General features: G+C 46.6%; 1 protein-coding gene and 1 long non-coding RNA gene across 9 annotated transcripts in view; one reads left to right on the forward strand and one right to left on the reverse strand.

The window, feature by feature from the left end:
* Nucleotides 1-11,787, forward strand: part of LOC114807924 — a 61,450-nt gene extending 49,663 nt beyond the window's left edge. The window contains exon 2 of the long non-coding RNA XR_003755925.1: nt 11,290-11,787. This is a non-coding gene — a long non-coding RNA (uncharacterized LOC114807924). The remainder of the gene's footprint in view (nt 1-11,289) is intronic.
* Nucleotides 11,788-16,083: 4,296 nt separating this feature from the next.
* The window catches only part of SEMA6A (semaphorin 6A), a 127,112-nt gene continuing 118,909 nt past the window's right edge, over nt 16,084-24,286 (reverse strand). For all 8 annotated transcript variants that reach the window (XM_029054786.2, XM_029054794.2, XM_029054795.2 and 5 more), the window contains one exon: nt 16,084-19,435. In XM_029054786.2, the coding sequence (XP_028910619.1) occupies nt 18,237-19,435 (1,199 nt within the window). In that variant the 3' untranslated portion in view covers nt 16,084-18,236. The remainder of the gene's footprint in view (nt 19,436-24,286) is intronic.

Consider the following 24,286-nt stretch of genomic DNA (forward strand, 5'->3'; position numbering starts at 1 on the left):
AGACTGTGCTCCACCTGATTATTCATTCATTCCTTCCTTCCTTCATTCATTCAATAGTATTTATTGAGCGCTTACTATGTGCAGAGCACTGTACTAAGCACTTGGAATGTACAAATCGGCAACAGATAGAGACAGTCCCTGCCCTTTGACGGGCTTACAGTCTAATCGGGGGATTATTTTGTTTCCTCCCCACATAGTAAATGCTTATCACATGCCACAATTATTATTACTATTAACAGACTTTTTATATCAGTTATGAGTTATCGGAAATACAAGGATAGTCTTTCTTTTCAGATCTTCCACTTTGTGAGGTCCAAATCACATTAAAGAATTGGGAATTTTTTCCAGGGCAAAGGGGAAGGATTATTTGCAGGTCAAAATTGGCCAACATTTCTTTACCAATAGAGAATGGAAAATTTTACATCAACGCAGACAAAACAATCCAGAAGGGAGGAAAGTTAAAGGCTGATGATTGACAAAGAATCCAGCTGAGCGGTTTTTGAAGGCTGCTACTGTATGATTAAGGCAGGGATCATGTCTACTAAGTGCTAATTCAGTACTCTGCACAAAGTAAGTGCTCAATAAACATCAGTGATTGACTTTTGGAAGGCTCTGGTCTGTCAATGATGGTCACTCCAGAACCTTTCTGCCAGTTGTGGTCTCTCAGTGGTGGAGTAGCCTCAGCAGAGGGCACCTCCAGTAGCCAGTCATCAAGAGGAAGTGACTACTCACCTTAATGCATGTGGACTACAAAAATGTGGAAAAAGCAGTTCATATGACTTTCAGGAAATGATGAAGATAGTTTTGTCCCAGACTGGACTCCTAGTGGCAGAGGAGGACAGAAAGCATCCTTCCCTAACTATTTTGCAGAGTGTATGTAGATTTGTGTGTTTCCTCAGCCACAGTACAGATGGGATTTGAAATTAAAGTGGCAGAAGGGTATGTGGGCATTTAATGCACAGTGTCATAAGTCAAGGTGCTCCAGAGAGCAGGTCTTAATCAATCAGTCAATCCCTTTTCAAGAACTTGAATAAGGGTTTAAGATCTAGTTTGACCACACTGCCTTTACTCAGCTCACAAATGTTCCCTTTCCTGGGTGTGAGGTCCCAAATTTGCATATGAGGAGAGGAACTGAGTGTTTCCTGGGAAGCCATCCTCTGGGGTCATGGCTAGAATTCTTTAGTTAGAGAAGAACTTCTCTGAAGGTATGAATAAGTGACTGCTTTGGGAAAAGGGTGGTGAAGGAGGGTTTGGTGTGTATTTTCCTATGGGAGCTCCAAGGCTCTTTCAAGGTAAGAGGGCGAGGTCATTCTGCCAGGTGTGTGAGAGGTCCTAGAGCTGTCCCATTAGAAGGTTCATTCATTCAGTGTATTCATTTGTATTTATTGAGTGCTTACTCTGTGTAGAGCACTGTACTAAGCGCTTAGAAAATACAATGTAGCAATAGAGACAATCCCTGCCCATAACGGCCTTACAGTCTGGGGTGGGGTGGGGAGGCAGACACCAAAACAAGTGAACAGGCATCAATATAAATAAATAGAATTATAGATATGTACATATATGCATAAGTGCTGTGGGGCGGAGGGGGGAGAAAATGGAAGGAGTTGAGTTGAAGCGGAAGGGAGGGGGAGCTGAGGAAAAGGGGGCTTAGTCTGGGAAGGCCTCTTGGAGGAGGCGTGCCTTCAGTAGGGCTTTGAAGTGGGTGGAAGAGTGATTTTTTTGGCGAATTTGAGGAGGGAGGGCATTCCAGGCCAGAGGAAGACATGGGTCAGCGGTCGGCGGCGAGACAGACGAGATCGAGGCACAGTGAGAAGAAGGTTAGCACCAGAGGAGCGGAGTAGCGGAGTGTGTGGGCTGGGATGTAGAAGGTTCATCACAGTCTGGAGATGCTGTGGGGCTCCGGGTATATGACTTAATGAATTTGCACCTACCCTAGTGCTTAGAACAGTGTTTGACACATAGTAAGCACTTAACAAATGCCATTAAAAAAGAAGAGGGGAGACTAGCTGTCCAGCTCTGCCTATTTTCTGGTTCAATGGGTCCAAAATCAATCAAACAGTGGTATTTAGTGAGTGCTTACTTTGTGCAGAGCACTGTACCATGTATCTGGGAGAGTACAATGCAACTGATAGACACAATTCCTGCTCTCAAGGACCTTACAGTCTAACCATAGTAGTATTTGTTAAGCGCTTACTATGTGCCAAGCACTGTACTAAACTCTGGTGTAGATACAAGATAATGAGATTGGACACAGCCCCCGTCCCATCTGAGATTCAGAGTCCTAAGTAGGAGAGAGTACGAGTATTGAATGGGAGAAGCAGCTTTGCCTAGTGGATAGAGCACGAGCCTGGGTGTCTGAAGGACCCGGGTTCTAGTCCTGGCTCTGTCTCTTGTCAGCTGTGTGACCTTGGGCAAGTCATTCACTTCTCTGAGCCTCAGTTACCTCATCTGTAAAATGGGGATTAAGACTGTGAGCCCCATGTGGGACCTGGACTGTGTCCAATCTGATTAGCTTATATCTCCTCCAGTGCTTAGTACAGCACCTGGCACATAGTAAGTGCTTAATACATCCCATTAAAAAAAAAAATCTCCATATTACAGATGAGGAAAGCAAGGTCTAGAGAACTTAACTGACTTGCCCAAGGTCACCCAGCAGACAAGTGGCAGAACTGGGACTAGAACCCAGGTCCTCTGACTCCCAGGCCCCTGCTCCTTCCACTAGACCACGTTACTTCTTTTAAAATAGAACGAAGTCAGGTCTCACAGGCAGGTTGCTGGTCAGACCTGCCAGATCCTCTAAACTGACTAGGGGAGAATGTGGGGTCTCTTTCACTGCTGACTTCACAAGAGCAGTTCAGGGAGATCATATCTTAGACATGAAGGAGTGGGGGATCATATGTGAATCAGAATCATTTTGAGTCTGACAGAGCACTGGGAATAAGAGAGTGGAAAGTTTAGAGGGTAATGCCAAGGGGCACCGGCCTAAGTGCCGATACAGTGCTCTACACACAGTAAGCGCTCAATAAATACCATTGGTTGATTGGACACCATTGGAAGCACAGTGACCCACAGCCCAGCTCCTTTTCATTTTTGACTCTGAATTAGTCAGGCACATTCTTATACAGAAACAGCTGGGGAATGAGATAGCCATTTAAAAGGGAAAATATTTCCTGCTGGCTCTTATAAAAAAAAAAAAAACAACATATGTCATCAAGCATAACTATGGAATAAACTTACCATACCAAATGACAAGTCCCAGTTAATGGCCTGGATTTCCAAACTGAGGTTTCGCTAGCTGTGAAACAAAAGTGTGGTGGCTGGGTTCCAAACCCTTTCCCGCTTCAGGATTTCTGGCATCATAAATCACTTGCACGTTCAACCTATGGAAATATTTCCTTTATCTACCACATCCTCTGTGCTCTGGAAACATGTAACTAATTAGCGAGCCTTCAGTGTGGTGGACTGGGTGGGTGAAAGAGGATGTGATCCTTTAACAGTGTCTCCTTGGTGGAGAGCATTGAGGATTTTCAGGGGTTGTGATTGGGGGCCTCACAACCTTTCTACAGACACTCAGAAGAATCATCTCTCTTCCCTGCATCTCCTCAGACCTCCAACCCTCACCTTTACTCTACCCCCCACCCATGTCCTTCCAGTGAAAAACACCAAGGCCTACTGAGAAACAGCAGGACCCAGTAGGCAGAGAACACAGGACTGTAGGGTATGAAATCAGATGACTGGCCATCCTTTAGACTGTGAGCTGGTTGTGGGCAGAGAATGTCACGCTTTATTGTTGTATTGTAGTTTCCTAAGTGCTCTGCACATAGTAAGCACCTAATAAATATGATTGAATGAATGAATTCTACTCTGTAACTGGGCAAAATCCACTCCTCATGGAAAAACAGCAGCTCGAAGAGAGAAGCTCCGCGGCCTAGTGGATGGATCCCGGGCCTAGGTAGATGCTGAGAACTGCTCTACACTGCTCTGCATGGGCTGAGTTCTTTAAACCTTATGCATCACTGGGCCAAGCTCTCCCGATGCTGCAGGAGCTCTGTGGGATAGATCCACCAACCAATCGATGGTATTTATTGAGTGTTTACTAGGTGCAGAGTATAGTGAGTGCTTGGGAGAGTATGATACAACAGAATTAGCAGACACGTTCCCTGCCCATAATGGGATAGATAGGCTAAAGACCTTGGGAATCCTACCCTTAAGCCTGTGATGCTTGGGAAGTAGCTTAGATTCTGGGTGAATCTGCTTTAACATTAAAATATATATGTATTTTTCCACCTCATTAGCACTGATGTCTGAAACTGATGTTCCTTCCCCCCACATCTGGTCATTTCAAACTAGAAGGAGAGTGTTGTTGATTTGTATCAAAAAGGGAAAAAAAATTTAAAAATGAAGCACCTATTGAGTCCCATTAGTTATATAGAATGTCATGTTTGTTTAAATGGAAAGGCTCTTGAGACTACTCAGAGCTCTGTCACTCAGTCTAATGTGTTTTGCACACTGAGTTTGAATTTTCGAAAAGATCCGGGCTAATTTGTGTTTATGGTCAGACCTGGCTTCCGGAAAAGCCATATGAACTTTCTGGCATTTGAATGTGAATGGAGCCTCAGTTGGATTTAAATACCACGTGAAATGGTTCCTTGGGAATGGGGCCTCGGACCTCTGCTGTAACCCTTGATTTGAAGCTCAGGTCCAGTTTCTGACTTAAAGCATTTGGGGCTCCTCACGTGGAAAGTTCCTTGCAAAGCCATAGTGGCCGAGGGATGTTCTAGTGGCCTGTGGAGAGGGGAAACCAGCTCGTGGTAGTTGACTGGGTGGGAAGCTGAATACAGTGCTTTGCACACAGTAAGCGCTCAATAAATACGATTAATAATAATCCTGCGGGGCAGGGAGCAGAACTCTGGCCTATTGGTTCTCCAGCCTCTTCTTTGACTTCTCAGCTCTAAACCCAATTTTCTTCCACTAAATCTATGTCCCCAAATCCCCACTTCTTTTTCGATTCTCTTCTTGACCTCCTGCAATCTGACTTCTGCCCCTTCCACATCCCAGAAGCTGCTTTCTCTAAGGTCACCAATGATCTCCTTCTAGCCAAATCCAAGACCCCTACTCCATCCTAATCCTCCTCGACCTCTCGGCTGCCTTCAACACTGTGGACCACCCCCTTCTCCTGGAAACATTATCAAACCTTGGCTTCACTGACTCTAGGCCCCTTCTTTCCTCTAGGCCATGCTGCTTTTCTAGTCTGTAAGGTCCTTGTAGGCAGGCCACATGTCTACCTACTCTACTGCATTCTTCTCTCCCAAGGACTTAGTTCATTGATCTGCAAAGAGAAAGTGCTCAATAAATACCGGTGGTTGATTGAGAGCAAAAGCACAACTGATTACCCAAATTCTTTGGTTATGGAATGTGAAATCTTTCACTGGTGAATTCATAGATATTTTTTAAAAATGGGATTGGTTAAGCACGTACTGTGCCAGGCACTGTACTAAGCTCAGGGGTAGATAGGAGCTAATCAGGGTGGATGCAGTCCATGTCCCACATGGGGCTTAAGGTAACTGAGGCACAGAGAAGTTAAGTGACTTACGGTAACTGAGGCACAGAGAAGTTAAGTGACTTGCCCAAATCCACACAGCAGACAAGTGGGGGAGCCAGGATTAGAACCCAGGTCCTTCTGACTCCCAGGCCTGTGCTCTATCCACCAGGCCACGCTGCTTCTCATGCATATTCATTATGGTTATGGGTATTCATTTATATCTCTCATATCTCCCCCTTTAGACTGCAAGCACCCCAAGAACAGGGCCTGGGGTCTTCTTTCTTCCTCTGTAACTCCCCACAGTGTCCAATGCAATGCTCCGTAGCCAGTGGATGATGGTCATGTCAAATAAACATAAAAATTTCACTCTGGCCATCATAGCTGGGCTGCTTGCAGAAGATGCAGTTCCTGGAGAAAGCCAAACTAAGGAATGATCAAGTCTGATGGCCAGTCATTTTGCAAACCAAAGATTATCCATTTGTCCATAAGGATCTGTTGCTGTGACCTCTCCCATCCCCCCACCCTCCATCCAGCTCCCAACTGGAGGAGTAGATGAGAGGATGGCTCGAGGACCGATCAATCGATTGATCTATCATATTTATTGAGTACTTACCATGTGCCAAGCAATACTGCACGCTTGGGAGAGTACAGTGTAACAGAATTGGTAGACATGTTCCCTGCCTACAGTGAGCTTACGGTTTTGAGGGGGAGACGCATCAATATAAATAAATTATGGATCTGTTCGTAAGTGCTTTGGGACTGAGGGATGGGTGAATAAAGGGTGCAAATGCAAGGGCAAGGGGGATTTAGAAGGGAGTGGGAGCAGAGGCAATAAGGACCTAGTCGGGGAAGGCCTCTTGGAGATGTACCTTCAATAAGGCTTTAAAGGTAGGGAGAGTGATCATCTGTCGGATATAAAGAGGGAAGGCATTCCCGGCCGAAGGCAGGATGTGGGTGAGAGATCAGCGGTGCCTTGTGATTGCAGAACAGTCCAAGATGGATGACGGCAGGTTCAGACCCCAGCACTCCATTTAGGGCATCAGCGGCCAAGTGATTCCCGGGCCAGTTAGGTAGCCCAAGTAACCACTAACACATACTGTCATCTGCCACCCTGTCTCCACAAGCCCAGCAGCGTGGCTCAGTGACAAGAGCATGGGCTTTGGAGTCAGAGGTCATGGGTTCAAATCCCGGCTCTGCCACTTGTCAGCTGTGTGACGGTGGACAAGTCACTTAACTTCTCTGTGCCTCAGTTACCTCATCTGTAAAATGGGGATTAAGACTGTGAGCCCCACGTGGGACAGCCTGATTCCCCCGTGTTTACCCCAGTGCTTAGAACAGTGCTCTGCACATAGTAAGCGCTTAACAAATACCAACATTATTATTATTACTAGTTGACAAATCTCTTTCATCGGCATTAGTAACTGTGGTATCTGTTAAGTGTTTGCTTACTGTGTGCCAAGCATTGTACTAAATGCTGGGGTAGATATAGGGCAATCAGGGTGGACACGGTCCCTGTCCCACATGGGACTCTCAGTCTAAGTGATACAGATTAATGCAGAAGCTGGAAGTACTACCTGAGCGTTCCCAACCAGGAACCCAAAATGTCCAGCCGTGTTCAGCTGCTGTGTGTTTGTGTGTGTGTGTAGTCTGATTCTGTAATAATAACTGTGGTATTTGTTAAGCACTTACTATGTGCCGGGCATTGTAGTAAGCACTGGGGTGGATACAAGCAAATTGAGTTGGGCACAGTCCCTGTCCAGTGTAGGGCTCACATTCTCAGTCCCCATTTTCTAGCTGAGGAAACTGAGGCACAGAGAAGTGAAGTGACTTTCCCAAGGCCACTCAGTCGACAAGGGGCAGATCCGGGATTAGAATGCATAAGTTTCTGACTCCCAGGCCTGTGCTCCAAATCAGACTGTCCAGGAAGGCCCTTACAGGTCCTTGTGTTTGAGGTCCACAGACTTTGGGAGTCTACACTGATCTGGAGGTCTCTAAACCCTGTTCATACCACCAGGACTGTCTGTAAGCATGACCTATCCAAGGGATGCTGGTCCTATCCAGGATCAACCCAAACCCAAGGGCTCCAGGGGTGGCCACAACGGACCAGAGGTGACAGGGAGGGAACTGGGGAGCCGATGGCTCCACCTTCTTGGGACACACCCTGGGAATCCTACAGTCATCGGGTATCAGGCTGTGGCTGCTCTGAAGAAACGTGAAACTAATATAACCATTGTCAGGGCATATTATCCAGTGGGGGGCTCCGTCACAGCTGTCCTGACAGCGCTTTCTCCCTGCCTTCCCTCCTGGGGCTCCTCTTTCTGGAACTCAGACCTCACTTTCAAAAAGACTGATCTTCTGAGGAGTCAGGATGGATAAAAGAGAAACTGTTTTCCTGGCAAGAGGGGATGAAGAGAAATTATTCAATATTTCTCTGGTTTCTTTCCCGGGGGAAGCCCTTAGAACCCTTGACTACCAGAGGACCAGCCATTATTCTGGCCTCGGTGAAAAAAATCATGGCTTTTAGGGAACACCCTTTCCCACCCCCATCTCTGTCTTCTCTATTTAGCCCAAATTTTGAAATAAATCAAAGTTGGGGATTTTTGTACATTATTATTTTAACTCCTTCCCACCTAACCCAGATGTTCCTTCGCTTTTCCTATTCTTATTTCCTTTTTGGCAAAGACGATGAACTATGGAAACTCAGGCTCCAGGGGAGCGTCTCTGTACGCAGTCTTGCTGAAAGTTTCCTGACGGATAGATCCCTTTCCTGTCTCCTGAATCTTTTAGCCACCTCTGAACCCTGGGGGCTTCAGGATGCACTTGGGCAACATGGATCACTCAGGGCCTGAGATAGATGAATGGCCATCTGGAAAATGAGATGAAAATAAGCGATATCGGGAAGGCCTGAAAGAGATTAATTTAGGTGTGCAATTTGTCTGGCGTGAAGAACCATCAGGGCTTTTCAGGTTATTGAAATGAGGACATCTCGTTTTCTCTCCTCTTAGCAGAAGACTCCCATTTCCAGTTCCTCCATTTTTTTGTTCAAACTGCTACATTCAGAAGGAAAACCCCACTTTGGCTCTTTCGGGTAGGGCAGGCACTCAATCTGAGGCCAGGAAAAGTTTCGCGGAATCTGGGCTGCTGGTACAGAACCCATCTGGACCATAGCTACGCTCCTCTAAAGGGAAAGTAAGAGGCAGACATGAAACACTACACCAGAAAAAAAAAAGTCAAGAGAAACCCAGGTCCTTGAACTACCTCTAAGAGATATCCTATTACATTTTTCAGTGTTACCTAGGAAACCAGTTCAGCGTAAAACGAATTCTTTGTCTCCTGCTCTTTTCCAAATTGTTTGAACCATCATATCTCATAAAAGGTTGCTTCACAGGCAATTTCAACAGCATTAAAAAAAGCTTAATCTGCAGTTTGCTGCACCAATGAAGGTGATCCACCTTTATCGGAGGTTTGAATGCTTCAGATTATATTTGCTGAAAACGGATAAGATTATGCCATTATTTCTGAAGGGCCAATGAAATAAAATTGTGTTGTCTTTTTTTTGTAGTAACCCCACAAGTCTTTTTCTTCAACACACCAAAGAAGCATTAAAAAATAAAACATACTGGAAGAGTTTCTGGAGGCTCTTATCGGCACTTACACACCAGCACACTAGTGGGGAAAGAAATACACATTTATCTCTCTCTCAACATCGAATGGACTCAGACTCCATTTACATAAATGTGTTGAGTCTGTGGAGCTGCTCCAGCTGATCTGTGTGAGGGCTAGATTCCACTAAAACAGGTCGAGTTTCCCCTTTCTCACTCTTCGGTATCCTGCTTGGAGCCATCCTGAACTTTTATACCTGTGGCCCAGCACAATGGCGTCAAACTTCTTTTTGTGTTTTGGAAATACTGTTGTGGTTTGGCCTGGCCGATTATGGAAGTACCTGAGGTCGGTATTCTGAGGAAGTGCTAAGAGATCCTGTGCAATGACCTCTGAAGGGAGATTGGAATTCTGTTCTGTTTGGTCATAGAATGAGCGAAAGAATGGGAGGGAGCGTGAAGAAATTCACTGTCTTGTTTCCACTAAGTCACCTCTTGCAGGGTCTTAGGCTTGACAAAGAAGAAGAACTATGGCATTTGTTAAGGGCTTACTAGGTGCCAAGCGCTGTACTAAACAATGAGGTAGATACTAAATAATCAGATCAGACACAGTCCCATATGGGGCTCAGAGTCTAAGTAGGGTAGAGGACAGTTATTGAATCCCTATTTTACAGAAGAGGAAACTGAGGTGCAGAGAAGTTAAATGATTTGCCCAAGGTCACACAACTGGAAAGTGGCAGAGCCAGAGTTATCAATCAATCAGTGGCATTTACTGAGCACTTACTACATGCAGAGCACCGTACTAAGTGCTTGGGAGAGTACAATACGGCAGAACTAGCAAATATGCTCCCTGTCCATAATGAGTTTACAGTCTAGGGTTAGAACCTCGGTCCTCTGATTCCCAGGACCGCACTCTTTCCACTAGGCAACAATGCTTCTGCTGAACGGGTTTGTCTGGTAGCTCCTCAGTGGCACTCCACGTCTCACTCTGTGGTGATGCAGCGTGCACCGTGCACCGCCCTTTCCAATGGCTCTGATGACTGGAGAATTGCAAAAAACACTGAGCATTTTATTAGTAGGAGGATTGCGCCCGGGAAGGCCAGCAGCCAAATCCAGCACGTAGTTGTTGGGACTTCCAAATGCACCATAGTCCCCAGAGGGAAACACGGATTTAACGGAATTAACAGTGGTGAGGTTCTCCCCGATGTCCTTTGCCATGGAGCCCAGAACCTACGGGATGGCATACTTGACTCGCCGTAGCTTTGTCCTCCCTGCCATCAGGTCCGGCACTGGCCAGACCACTTTGAAGGTCACACTTCTGGGTCCAGCCTGCTTACCTGGACCCAGGGCCATCCCTCTAGGTTGACAATCGGAAAGTAGCAAAGATCAAATGATGGCAAAGAGGCTTTGACCCTGATGTTCTAGTCCCCTCATTAAAATGAGATTCAGAGGCTCTGTCACTTATCAGTTTTCACCTCACTTATTTTGATTCTAATTATAGTCCTTCCCCACTGACTTATACTGTTTAAATTACAACATCAGAGGGAAATATGACTATTTACCTGTTTCTATTCAAATATACAAGTATCACACATCATCTTGTGTAAGGAATGTGATTCTGGTCCTAGCCTTTTTACCCTGGAAACAGAGGTAGAATGTATTCCATTCTATAAAATAAGTATAAATGAAAACCCATCCAATCTCTCATCAGCCAGTACATACATCAGCATTCAACAGATTGTTTTGCTACACAATTAAATGTGTTCTGTTCACGGGACGTTTTGTTTCTGGGGCTTCAGAATGCTTCAGGTATTATGATTTGGATTGGAGAATATGTATTTTGGAGCAGGTGTCCTCTCATTCTGTCCATTTTCTATTAAACTTTACCTCTGCCTACAAAAGATTAATTATTTCCAAGGATTTATTCCTTTAGTTTGTCATTCATTGAACCTGCATTCCACTAAGGACTACATATTTGAAGGCCTAGGCAACACCGAAGGGGGCCTGATCAGGTTTGTGTGGGGAAGAGAATCTCTCTGCAATGAAAAGGAATAAACACACGACACGTTCAGCATTAACTGGACCCCTGGTCTCTTGGTTTTTCCATTCATCTTCCTAACCATCATGCTTTCCTACCATATCTTTTAGGTTGGCACCATTTGGCAAAAATGCTTGAATAGGACTCACGGCCAAGGAATATTTCCAGGAGCATTTAGCCAGAAGCCCAGGCCATTTTATCCATGGAAATGCTTGGTGTTTGTGATCTGAGATGATTTCTACTTCAGAACTGTGGAAGTTTCCTGGACATTTTTCATGATCTCCTTTCCCCAGCAAACCTAGGAGAAGAGACTGAGGGGTAAGCTACAGACCCAGGGCCTAGACCCTTTAACTTTCACTTCTCCACTGATTTTATGGGTATGGAAATGAGGCTTTGACCTCTCAGTCTTCAAATGGAGAATTGGGTTTGAGTCAGGATCATTGACTGGATTAAGTTCAGCTGCTTGTTTCCCTTCTTTGTTCACTCCCAACCTCGGGTCTGCAGGCACAGGGAAGGAAGTTTTCTATTTACCTTTGCTTTTGAATAATGGTACAATATCTGAATACAGTGCCCTTAAAAAAGATTAAACTTGTGCTTGCTCCTCACTATTTTGGGATTTGAATGCCTTTAAGGCCCTGTTTCTTTCTGGGCGACAAAGCGATTGTGTTTCCCGCGGCTTCTCCTTGGCATAGTCGACCCCGGAATGAGGGCAACTGCCTTGCCCAGGGAGAAGAGTGTTTGGCAAGCACTCTTAGCTGGGGTATTTTGGTCAGTTTTGGAATAAGGCTCTTCCTGATGTTTTCTGGTTGCTGGATTCAACGTCATTTTCTGCCCTTTTCCACTGGGAAAGGTTCTGGTTTCAGAATGGTGAGGCCAAACTCGGTTCTTCCTTGGGAGCGTTGCACTTAGTAGATAGATCAATTAGTCAATCCTACCGATTGAGGATTTATTATGTACAGAGAGTGCTGTACTAAGTGCTTGGTAGATGTGGTCTCTGCCCACAAGGAGCTTACAGACTAGATAGGGAGACAGATGTGGAAATAAATTACACATGTGGACGTCAGTGCTGTGGGGATTTCTTTGTGACCTGGCTATTCTACCTAGCATGAAGGTGTAGGGCGATCCAGGCTGAGAGCAGCTTTCTTGCTCACTGGTACTGGATTCAGTGTGATCATAATGATTAGCAGTAGCCCAGTGGAGGAGCCTGTCTTTAATTGACTCATGACTCAGATAATTTTGACTGAAACTCTGCTCTTTCTCCCATCTTTGGAGAGCCTTGTTGATGGACTTCTTTCTCCAACGGCATCTTCAACCTACTCCTTTTTCATTGAAAAATACCTCATTTCATGGTCCCCATTTTCCCCCTCATTTACTCTTCTCTTCCTTAGGCCTTTACTGCTGTTCATTAGTAGGACTAATGGATGGCTCTGGGGACGATGCTGACTCATACAACTCTCGAGATTACCCTGAAGGAAGGAGATTTGGAAAGGAGCACAGCTCGTCTGCCTTCTTTTGACTGGCGATCCTCGCCAGTTGAAGGGAAGGGATCGGTTTGGGAAAAAGCCAACGGGCTCGCTCCCCTGACTGGGCACATGACTGGTGGCCTCTGCTTTTCCCCACTGTCCCGTTGGAGACCACCAGTTTGAGACGGGGGTGGTGGTTTGTGGGTCTGTGAGTGGGGACCATTTTCTGCACAGCTAATTCTGCCAGACAAGAAGGTAGACAGCCCTACCAGATGCTCTTTTTCTGCAGACGTGGGCTTTGGGCCTCTGAAGCCCCCCCGCCGCCAGCCTCAGGAGAGAAGAGTCACCCCGGGCGGAATCAGACAGGGCCTGTCGGGCAGTACAGAGCACATGGTCACCCAGCTGGCCCCTTCTCCTGTCCTCGGGTTTCATTGCCATTTGCAGTGTTCTTTTGCCCAACCCCACTTAATGCATATTATTGGTTCAGACCTGGGCCCCCCCCCCCGGGTGGGGCCAGAGGGGAGGAGGGGCGGCCCACAGATCCTCCCCATCTGGTTGGCAATTCCTATCCATCAAAGTGACCCCCTCCTCCCCCTCCCCTGCAACAGGCCTGCCACCACCTGGCTCCAAGACAACCGTGAGGTCCGGGTTTACAAGGGTTACAGAATCTGAGCCCCCCAGCTGTCACTGAGCTGAGCCAGAAGAGGATTATTCTCTTAATCATGCTATTTTGTTACCGAAGGGGCTTTTCTCTCTCCTCTCACCACCTTTTTTTTTTTCCTCAAGAAAATGTGCCAATGTCTGAAATTTTAGGGGCCTCCTGACACTTTTATTTCAATTGCAAATGGAATGTCTGCATCACTTTCTGAAAGCCGCTTTTGTTCCCGGCCGAAGCCCGGGTTCAGGAGCATCTTGTTTGTCCTGGGCCCGGTTATGGAATAAAACAATGAAGGCATTTTGTGCTTCCTTGACACGGCCCTGGAAGCGCTGTCGGCAGTTCCCGGGAATCAAGGCACAAGGCCTGGATAACTTAGTTGGGATGAAATCGGTGAAGTGCTGGCTTTCCAAGATGACACTTTAATGGCTCAAGGGAAGTTTCTCCGACAGTTTAGCCAGCTGAAAGGATGTTCTCCCTTCTAGTGGGATTCCAGCTCCCAGAGGCCCGGAGCAGGGGGTAGGGCTACAAAACCACTATCTCAAACCATCCTGGGCTAGGCCCAGTCTGCGCTGGAGGGGACTCTCTAATCATTTTACATGAAAGAGGTGACGTGGAGGTTTGGAGGTGAAGGACTCGATGGCCATGTGAAACTCTCCTCCAGCTTTTGTTCAGAGGCAGAGTGAAGACCCAGTGAAGAGTGAGAAGGGCTTCTCACCCTCTGAGGCAGGGACCAAGTTTTTATTATTGTCGTGGCTGTTCAGCACAGCACCTCACGCCCTGTTAAGCGCTCATTAAATGTCATTAGTGATGACTGATTGATTGGTGTCAAATGTGGTGTGGGGTTCAGGGTAGGAGGGAGGAGGGAGAGGTGCAATAGCCCCGAGGACTGTATGGTTTGCTGGAGCCAAGCCAAACATCCAAACGTGCCAACGATAGGCAGTTGCGAAAGAGGGCGCTTTCATTTCTCGCTGGTGTCATCCCTTCTTGATTCCATGAAATTGAGTATCTCTTTGTTTAAGAGCAAGAGAGACAGAGTTTGGTATTTCCATCTCTCCTTATGCCTAACCAACTCATCATCTGCCAGAAGGAAGTTTGTACAGAGGGAGCCTCGGATGGTGAGGGCTGCCCCACAGCCTCAGCCTATCTGCACCCTATCATTACAGATGTGCGCTAAATTGACCAAAATTCTTGTTTTAAAGGTGGTCAGAAGTAAAAAAGTGAAGGTTGGGACTCAATGAAATGAGCTAACATGTGGTTCCGTTTTCAAATCAGTCCTCCTTATTTTAATAAAAATGAAAAAGTGCCCAAATGTGGATAAACTATATGTTTTTAGCTTTGTGATGTTTTCACGCAAAACAAAAACAATGTTTTGCCCAACTTGGCCCCCAAAGCAGGCCCCCTGGGACATAGAGATGGATGTGAAGCGGGAGTAAACCCATCCCTGCCTTATTAATATGTAAAGAAGAGACGAAACCCCATCTGTGCAATGATGCCGCTTTAGTGGCCATACCTGCTAAAACCCAAGTCGCTCTATTAAAACTATCCAGCCTCCCCTGAATGTCGGATGATGAACAGGCCCATAAAAACAAAATGCAGAGAATGAATAGAGGGAGCAAACCTATGATTCTATTTTTAATTACCAAGGCCTTGTGCCAAAACCCTTCCTCTGGGCTTCAGTAGAGGGAGAAAATATATCCGCTTTTGCGGCTCCTGAAAACAAATCTACCTAGCAGCGCATATCTATTTAGGTCTTCGGGAACTGGATGGAAGTGTTAGGGTCAAAGGGTGGGCGCGTGTACCGGGGGTGGGGAGGCGAGGAAAAGGAGGTAGGAGGAGGATTGTCACCAACAGAGAAATAAAACACTAGGACAGAGATAGATAGAACAGTCTGGTTTTATTACTTTTAAGTAATAAAAGGGCTTTTTTTTTCCTTTCCGTTTTCTTTTTTCTTTTTTTCCTTTTTTTTTTTACAACATACATTAAGTTGTGAATCAGATGTTAGGGTACGTGGAGATGAAGGAAAGTTGGTGACATCACAATATTTTACAACTTTACAACAAAGATGAGTCTGAGTTTGTTGCATCTACCAGTGTATAGCAAGGGTGAAAAGCGAAGGCACACTTAGGTTTATGGACCCTCCCCCCACACCCAGTGGGAAAAAAAGCACAAGAAAAAACAGCACAGAGGACCCACTGGGCACCAAACGGGCATTTTGCTATTGACCCAGTAGCTGACACGACGGACCATAACGAGGCGGAGCCTCCTTCGGCAGCAGTTGCAGTAATCATTCCCGCCCAGGAGCGGACAGGATAGTGGCTAGAGCAGCAAAGGGGTACTGCCCATTTAGTACTCTCAGGAGCCAAGCTCTGGGAGAAGGTTGCTGGGTGAGATGGAGATTTTCTCATGACTTCCCTAACACCTATCATTTGAAAAGCAGGGGGTGGGCTAGGGGGGAAAAGAAACCACTTTTTGCTTGCCTCGGGAAGAGCTTTGGATTCACGGGGCGCGAATCGTCCGTCTGCTAAAGAAAGGAAAGAAAACGCAAAAACAACAAAAGAAAAAGGAAATGGAAATAAAAGCGGAGCTGGAATGGAGGTCCATGCACGCACCCTTGTTAGACACATCAGTTTAAACCATTCAGATTCTCTAAATGCCACCTACACCTGCCAACGCTCAACCTCACTCGGGTCAGTCTTTCCCAAAACAAAACGAAAACCCTGCGGAACAAACTAGGTATAAAAAAAAAAAAAACGACAAGGAACCACCCCCCCCCCCGCCCCCCCGCCAATGTACTGTTCAGCAGATTCAAAACAAAACAACCCCCAACAATAATCCTCACTTTCTACAGTATGTTGACACAGCTTTATAACAGATTATCATGTGTGCATGAACAAATGAAAACTGATAAAGGAACACTCGCACACACCCTCCCCCCCTAAAAAAACAAAAAGAAAAAAGAAAACAAAAAAAAAAGAAGAGAGGTAAAACAAAATCAAAATTCATTGCCCCTAGTTGATGCAGAATCGTGATTGGCTGTGGACTCGTAGTTTTCCAATCACAGCAGGGACCAGCCTGCCCGAATCCATTTCCATGTCATTCCAGGGTGTCCACTTACACGTGTACACTGGGGCTCATGGCAGGGGGTTCCTTTCAGAACCTGTCAGATGCACACCCTGTGTCTTATCCAGGGGCGTCCTCGGTCACGTCGGTCTCTTCTCCGGAGCTAGTGAGAGTATCGCTGTCTTAAAGCAATCCCGAAACCTAGAGAGGAGAGGGATGCTGAAGCCCCATGACCCTGGGTCCCGGAGTGGCCAGAGTCGCCTGCCAAGGGAAGAGGGTCGAGAGCTGAGTTGGCACAACTAGAAAGATCACTTGAATTGAAGGGGGTGGTACTGCCCTGCTTCCTTGGGACTGGTTAGGATAACCACTACATTCTTCCTGGAACTGCTCCACTCCCATTTGCCAGAGAGTTCGGGGGAGGGAAGGTAAATAAATATTTGCATTTATTCCAAAAGGGGAAAAAGATTTTACATACTACAGCTCACAAGTACACACAACTGAGGGTGTAAGGCACAAATTTACACGTGGAAGAAAACAGGCTATTCACAGATGTATTCCCACGAAAAACCCGTGTGATAAGACCATTAATTTATGCATGGTAACAGCCAGCATATTAATTAGTTCACACCGTTTGTGGATTTTGTTTGCCGTCTCACATGCAAGGTGAAATGAGATGGCACATCACAAGCTGGTGCCTTCACAGAAAGTATTAACTACTGACAAAGCCATGTTGACAGCAATGGGGCACGGATGTGCAGCTTTAAAAGTTTCTGTTGCAGTTACTTAAGAAGTTAGAATCTGGGGGGATTTGGTTTGTTTTATCGCCTGTCAGAGGTCAGAGACCCAGCCAGCAAATTAACTGATGGATTTAAATAAATATTCCCCTCTTTCAATTTGTTTTGATTTTTCTGAAGCGAGATTAGATGGTCCTAACATAAAGTTTCAGTATTCCAGCTCCACCTTATTTAACTCAGTGAATTTATTGGAAAAATAAAAGAGAACTTAATTACTCCAGTTAATGGGCTTCCCATAAAATAATGTAATTTTCAGTGGGCTTTCTGAAGAGCTGTTCATAGGATATGCAGGAGTCATTTCCTTAGGGGGAAAAAAAGGATGAACAATAAATAATAAGAGTTACTTGCGTTAACCGTCACGTTATTCATTAAAAGAGAAGAGTAGCAGAAATCTATGACATGGTTTTGCCCAACGTGGCATTTATCTGCTATACCAAGAGGCAGTAACACTGATGACCTTTTCACAGTATCTGCACATAGTAAACTTCTGCCATTGTTAAAGTCTGAGTTAGAGTTATCAATGAATTCTTTTTTTTTGTCCTTTTTTTTAAAAATGATTCTTTTTGATTCGCTCGTGTTTCATAGTTTGGAAGGCTCGCCAAGTCTGGCAACCCTCCCATGCAGTCATGGGCAAGATGTTGCGGTCGCTGTCCCCCCCTGTGTATTTGTATGTAGGGGGCGTGTGTGTATGTGTGCGTGCGTGCGTGTACGTGTGCGTGTGTGCATCTGGGCGTGGGGTGTTCTGTGTGGGGGACATGTGATGATGTGAACGTGTGTGCTTTTGGCTCACGTCTGTGATGTCAACTGAAGTCTTTTGGGAGTCCGAGCGGTCGAAGAGCGGAGGGGTGGTGGTGGAGGTGGAGGAGGAGGAGGAGGAGGAGGAGGAGGGGTGAGTCCTGCAGCTTGCAAACCTTCCCCGAGCCACGGGGCCCAATTTCGAGAGTATTCCACTTTCTCCCAGAGAGAAGGACCAAGCATCCTCAGCTCCCCAATGGCCTTCTTGGTTGGTTGGAACGCGGGAGGCGGTTTAGAACGGCGGCTGAGCGGGGCCAGCGTGCGGGTCCCTTCCCCTCCCACGGGGATTATGTGCACGCGTCATTGGGCTTCAGGGATGTGGAAAGGGGGGCAAACGTAGGTTTGGGAGGTACGTCGGGCTTTAGCGAGGGCGTGCGCTTCAGCCCCGGCCGTGTCAGCGAGTTGTAGGCGGTGAGGCTGGCCTGCCTTGAGACAGTCACTGACTGGGCTGCCGGCTGGGCGCCGTGCACCTGTATAGAGTCCACCCTCTGTGGGGCCGGGGGTGGGTTGTCACCCCGGCCAAAGCTCTGGTTTCTGGAGAGGTGGGAGGAGTTGGAGGAATTAGTATTGTTTCTTTTCAGAGTAGCCCCCTGGTGGCTTCGCGTGAGAGAGTTCGTGGGGTAGCTCCTCTTGTAGTCCATGCCGTAGGTGGAGGAGTGCATTTCCAGTCGCTTGCCCAGGCCGTTCTGAGACAGGGAGGATCCAGGGGGCCCCAGGGAAGCCTCCCTCTGGGGGACCTTCGGGGGCAGACCGTCCAGGTTCTCCACCAGGTTGACTCCGTGGTTGGGGCTCTTGCCGCTGCCGAGGTGCTCCTTGATGGTCTTGTACTCGAGGGTGGCCGCTTGGTCTTCCAAGGCCATCTGGGCCATGTCGCTCACTTTGGGCTGGTCCACGTATTCGTGCTGGTAGCCCTGTTGGGTGATGGGCAGGACCACCACGCTGGGGATATGGCTGGGCGAAGCCCGGAGGGGCAGGTCGGTGGGAATCACGGGAGAAGCCATCGGGGGCATGTCCTTCGTGCAGGCGTTGATGAGGTTCTGGTTCCTCTCCCACTCCCGGCTGCCCCGGCTCGGCTTCCGCTTCTGCTGGAGCGTCGGGGTGGACTCGGGGGTGGGCAGGGCCGCCAGGTCCAGGTGGTGCTGGTCGGCTTTGATCAGCATCTTGGCTGTATTGCTCGGGGTCGCCAGCTTGCCGTTGTGCATGAGCGGAGTGAGGATGGCCTCCGGCTTAGGCTCCTTCGACTGAGGGTCCCCAAAGAGGCCGCTGAGCTTGGTCACGCTACTCATGGATCCGCGGCGGGAGTGAGCCAGGTCCTTCTCCTTCCTCTGCCCAACGGCCCCGTCCCGGCGCCGGTGGTCGCAGATGCAGTACACAATGATGCCCGAGAAGACGGCCCCCATGACAAAAGCAAGAATGACCGCTATGGCCAGCAGGGTGACAGGAACGAGCTGGTCATGCCCTTTGAGATAACTTTCCCGAATCACTCCTGCAACAGACATTACACACGGCATTAAGCAATGGGAAGATGAGACAGGGGCCGCCCCCCGCCCCGCCCCACCAGCTTTTTTTTTCTTTTAGCATTCGGCCCACTGATTAATAACTGTAATCATCAACGGTAGCACTTCTAGGCCTCATCTCATCTTCAAGGCAAAGCTTTGAAAACACTGACTAATTAATTCGCACAACAATCCTTGTCGGCATGTAAATAGCTTTTGTTCGATACTTCTTTTCCTTCAACACAGGGTGTTTCACTAGCCACCTCGGACAAACGTTCTCGAAATTGCTTTTCATCAGCGGGACTAGCGTATTTTAATCCTCACTTTTCACCTTTCCCTCTCTCTTTGCCTCTTTGTTCCTCTAGCTTTCTCAGAGGCTGTCCCTCGAAGGAAACAGGCATTTTTTAGACAAGCAAATCCCCTATCATTTTCAGCTTCCTGCCCAATTCTTTTGGGTTGTCTCCAGGGCCCACTGAACACCCGGGGTGGGGGTCACCCATCGAAGCCTCAACAGGACGGAAATGCTGTTGTGTTCATAAGAGGAGGAGAGTCTCCAGCCAAGCAGCACTGAAAGTAAACTGATAAACCCCACAGATTTCAGGTGTCACCGGAAAGCCCCCACACAGATTTCAGGTGGTTTTGTTTTTTCCGGCACCTACTCCCACTTCAGATAGGTCAACAGGCCAAATCCTTGACTGCCCATGTAATGGTGGGACCATTGTGTGGCCTTGCCATGAGCTTTGGAGATGTGTCAGGTCTCATTATTGCTTGTGTAGCCTGCTGTCACTGTGGTTTTCATCGGCAGAATTAATCTCTTCAATTTAATAAAAATGATGTGATTCTACCAACCAGTAATCTTACACTACATTAACCCAGATGCTGCATTTCCAGAGAAAGTTACTTCGCCCGTTCCTTCTTAATCAGGCTCCAAGCGGGCAGATTCTAATCAAATGCAAACTCGGGGGCTTTTTTTTTTTTTTATATATTAAGGGAGAAAAAGAGACCCAACTCTCAGATCATCATTAGTGCTTGAGGCATTTATAGAAAACACAAATAAACAATGGCAAATACCCCAATTCACACATCTGGAGAGAGAGAGAGAGAGAGAGAAAGAGAGAGAGTGAAATTGCATGCATTAAAAGCCTTGCGAGCATTGAGGAGATGTAAACAGTGTTCTTATTGCGGAGGAAAGAGCAAGAAAGAAAATGTTCTTTAAAGGATCTCATGAAGCGAAATAGCCACCTACATCACACTTAAGCTGATGGGCTACTAATGCCTCAAGAGAGACCTGGGAGAGCAAGTAATTTCGGAAAAGGAAACTCAGCTATTCCACAATTTTCCGTTAACGGATATTTTAACGAGTTTTAATTACTGAGGAGATAAGAATAAAGTTTCTGGGTTTTATGTCTGAGAGCTCATCTGCCGTTGAGCTCCTTAAGTCTCTCGTCTCCCTCCCCCTCCCCTACCCTACCCTACCCAGCAACCCGGCAGTGACATCAAAGTTGGTTGCTGTGGAAATGACTCTTCAGTGACAAAGGATTATGTCTTCAGGTGGGGAATAAATTGCAGGAGCTGATGATCTCTTCAGAAACAAAGATCCCGTGTTTAGGCAAACATCCTTGGAAATGAAAGATAAAGCCAAGACAAAACACCCAGAGAGCAATAGTATAAGACAGGTATAAAGAATAATTTCCGATTTCTCCAGACACCTTCAAAGGCTCATAAGGGTGGAATTTGATATGTCATGGAAATCTCTCTCTATCTCACTCTTTTTATGTTGCGGGGGATTTCTGAAGCGTGAGGCAACTGACACTCAAATGTGTTTCGATACCATGATGCCACGGGCGGAGCTAATGTGCTTTTAGGTCTCAACTGGAATCTCCCCGCTGAATACTGAGATAGCCAATGCTGATATTTTTTTTTAATGTTCAGAGTCCTCCAATTTGGCTCAGAAGCAGGCTCAGGCAGGTTCAAAAAGGCAAATGCCTCTAGGGAGGACGGTGCTGTCAATATCTCCTGGACTTCTCTGAAGGCTAATGCAGGGGAGGATATCACTCCTGACATAGCTGTACACTCTCTCTCTGCAAGACTGTAAGCTCACTGTGGGCACGGAATGTGTCTCTTCATTGCTATACTGTACTCTCCCAAGCGCTTAGTACAGTGCATTGCAAGAAGTAAAGTGCTCAATCAGTACGATTGATTGAATGAATAAGGGGTGGCCCCCTCCTCACTACCCTTCTGGTCCAAAGCTTTTCTAAGACCGCCCCCACCCCCTCTTCTTCCCAGCACTAGTATGGATAACGTGGCATGAGGCGGGATGCAGTACTGGCTTCCACATTCTAAACCTACAGCTTCAAAATAATAATAATAAAATAATAATAATAACTGTGGCCTTTGTTAAGTCCTTACTAGGTATCGAGGACTGTGCTAAGCACTGGGGTAGATAGAGGAAAAACAGATCAGATGCAATCCCTCTCCCACCCGGGGATCACAGACTAAGGGAAAGGGAGAAAAGCATTCATTTCCCGTCTTTAATATGCGGGAACCGAGGCACAGAGGAGTTACGTGACTTGACCGAGGTCACACAGCAGGCAAGCTCAGAGCCTGGATCTCCAGACTCCGAGTCCTATGTTGGTTCCACTGGGCTATGATGCTGACGGTATTTGTTAAGCGCTTACTGTGTGCCAAGCACTGTTCTGCATCCTTAAGCTTAGTTACGCCCAATCTGCTCTAATGGGCCCTTTCTGCCCAAGGGAAGAAAGACGTAGGGAGAACCACAGAAAATGAAGTTTCAGAATACTGATCTCCCCCTGTGTCCAGACCCTCCATTTGCTTCCTAGTTCTCCATCCCCGGAGGGAAGGGTTCAAAGGGCCCGGCTCTGACCAAGTTCAAGGCAGCAGGACTCAATGTGGCAAATGGTTCCCACCTATGGACCCCTCTGCCGTTCAGCAGGCTATTAGTCCTATGATCAGTGGACTTGGAATACCTTATCTGAAATCTCTGATCGGCAAGTTCAGCCTTTTAGGCATAAAGATGGTCTTTAGACAAGTTTCACCACATCTCCTGGGGCTGATGCAGAATAGTGACTTTGCAAGCCGACATTTTTGCTGTAAATTGAATGGGCAGACTTGTAGCCGACATGATCTGTTCGTGCAAATTCAGGAAACCTGCCAGCAAAGCTTGACATAGATGAGAACGAGGGCTAAAAATTGAGTACGCGACCAGGAGGGGTGAGTGGTTCTCACTTTAGAACCTTAAAATTATCACCCAAAAGTAGGCCTGCTAGTTATGTTGTGAAGTTGAGCTTCATTACTTTCGGAAACCTGTTTCTGTGAGCTCTTGAATTTGCTTTCTGAAATGAGAAGGTCATTTACATGGGCTTTGCTACACTAAACCTGTTTTGTGGCCTGTAGAGGCCTGTTGTCTGGAGAAAATTTACCCAGACAGTAGCTATGAATCAGAAGCAGCTCAACGGCATTTGGTAATAATAATAATAGAGGCCTGTAGAGGCCTTCCCTGACTAAGCCCTCATTCCTCTCTCCTCAGCCCTACAGCACTTCTGCATATATCCATAGTTGATTTATTTATATTGTCTGTCTCCCGCTCTGGACTGTAAGCTCGCTGTGGGCAAGGAATGTGTCTACCAACTCGGTTCTACTCTACTCTCCCAAGCACTTAGTATAGTGCTCTGAACATAGTAAGCGCTCAAGAAATACGAGCATTGGTTGAGAGTAGATACTCCGGTTAACAGAACACAATTGAAGTACAAGAAAGCAATGAGCAAAAGTCCTCCACTCAACATTGATCTGAAGCCTAGTTGTTGGATGGCAGTTCTTTCTCATTTTGGGGTCCAGTTGGAAATGGTGATGAGTGGCTTAGTGGAAAAGGCCCGGGCTTGGGAGTCAGAGGTCGCGGGTTCTAATCCCGGCTCCGCCACTTGTCAGCTGTGTGACCTTGGGCAAGCCGCTTAACTTCTCTGTGCCTCAGTTACCTCATCTGTAAAATGGGGATTAAAACTGTGAGCCCCACAGCTGATTACCTTGTAATTACCTAAGGACCCCTAAGGAACAGTGCTCGGCACATAGTAAGCGCTTAACAAATACCAGCATTATCATTATTATTACTTTTATGAGTTTCCCCAAATATCCGAGTGATGGAAGAAGACTTCAGTACTTAAACGATTTCCCAAAGAAAACCTGAGTATCTGTCTACAAGAAACCAGGGGCATGTGATACCAAAACCTAGAAAGCAAGGGCTTACTCATAAGGACTTGGGTACTAATAGACTGTAACTCGTTGTGGGCAGGGAATGTGTCTACCAACTCTGTTATACTGTACTGTCCCAAAGGCTTAGAACAGTGCCCTGTACACAGTAAGCACTCAATAAATACAATTGATTGATTGATTACTGCTATCCCCCCCTAGCATTTATGCACATATCTTTGTAGTCTATTTTTCCAGCGCTTTCTACATTTCCTGGCACATACTAAGTGCTTAACAAATACTATAATTATTATTATTTTCCCCCAGGTTAGTTATTTTAGCATCGGTTTCCCCTGCTAGATTGAGAGCTCCTTGAGGGTGGGGATCATGTCTACTAATTCTCTCGTACTATACTGTCCCAAGCACTTAGGACAGTGCTTTACTCATAGTAGGTGTTCAATAAATTGGATTGATTCACTGATTAGATCTCATGACTAATAAACTACATGTGGCTTCTCTCTTAAGCCTTGTTGTTTCTATCTGGGAAAGGAGGGCAGAATTTCAGGTGCACATTAAAATCAAAAGGAATGTAATGACTACTAATGACTCTATGGATTGGAGGGTGGGCAGTTATAAAT

The sequence above is a fragment of the Ornithorhynchus anatinus genome, chromosome X5 (assembly GCF_004115215.2).
Source record: "Ornithorhynchus anatinus isolate Pmale09 chromosome X5, mOrnAna1.pri.v4, whole genome shotgun sequence".
NCBI lineage: Eukaryota > Metazoa > Chordata > Mammalia > Monotremata > Ornithorhynchidae > Ornithorhynchus > Ornithorhynchus anatinus.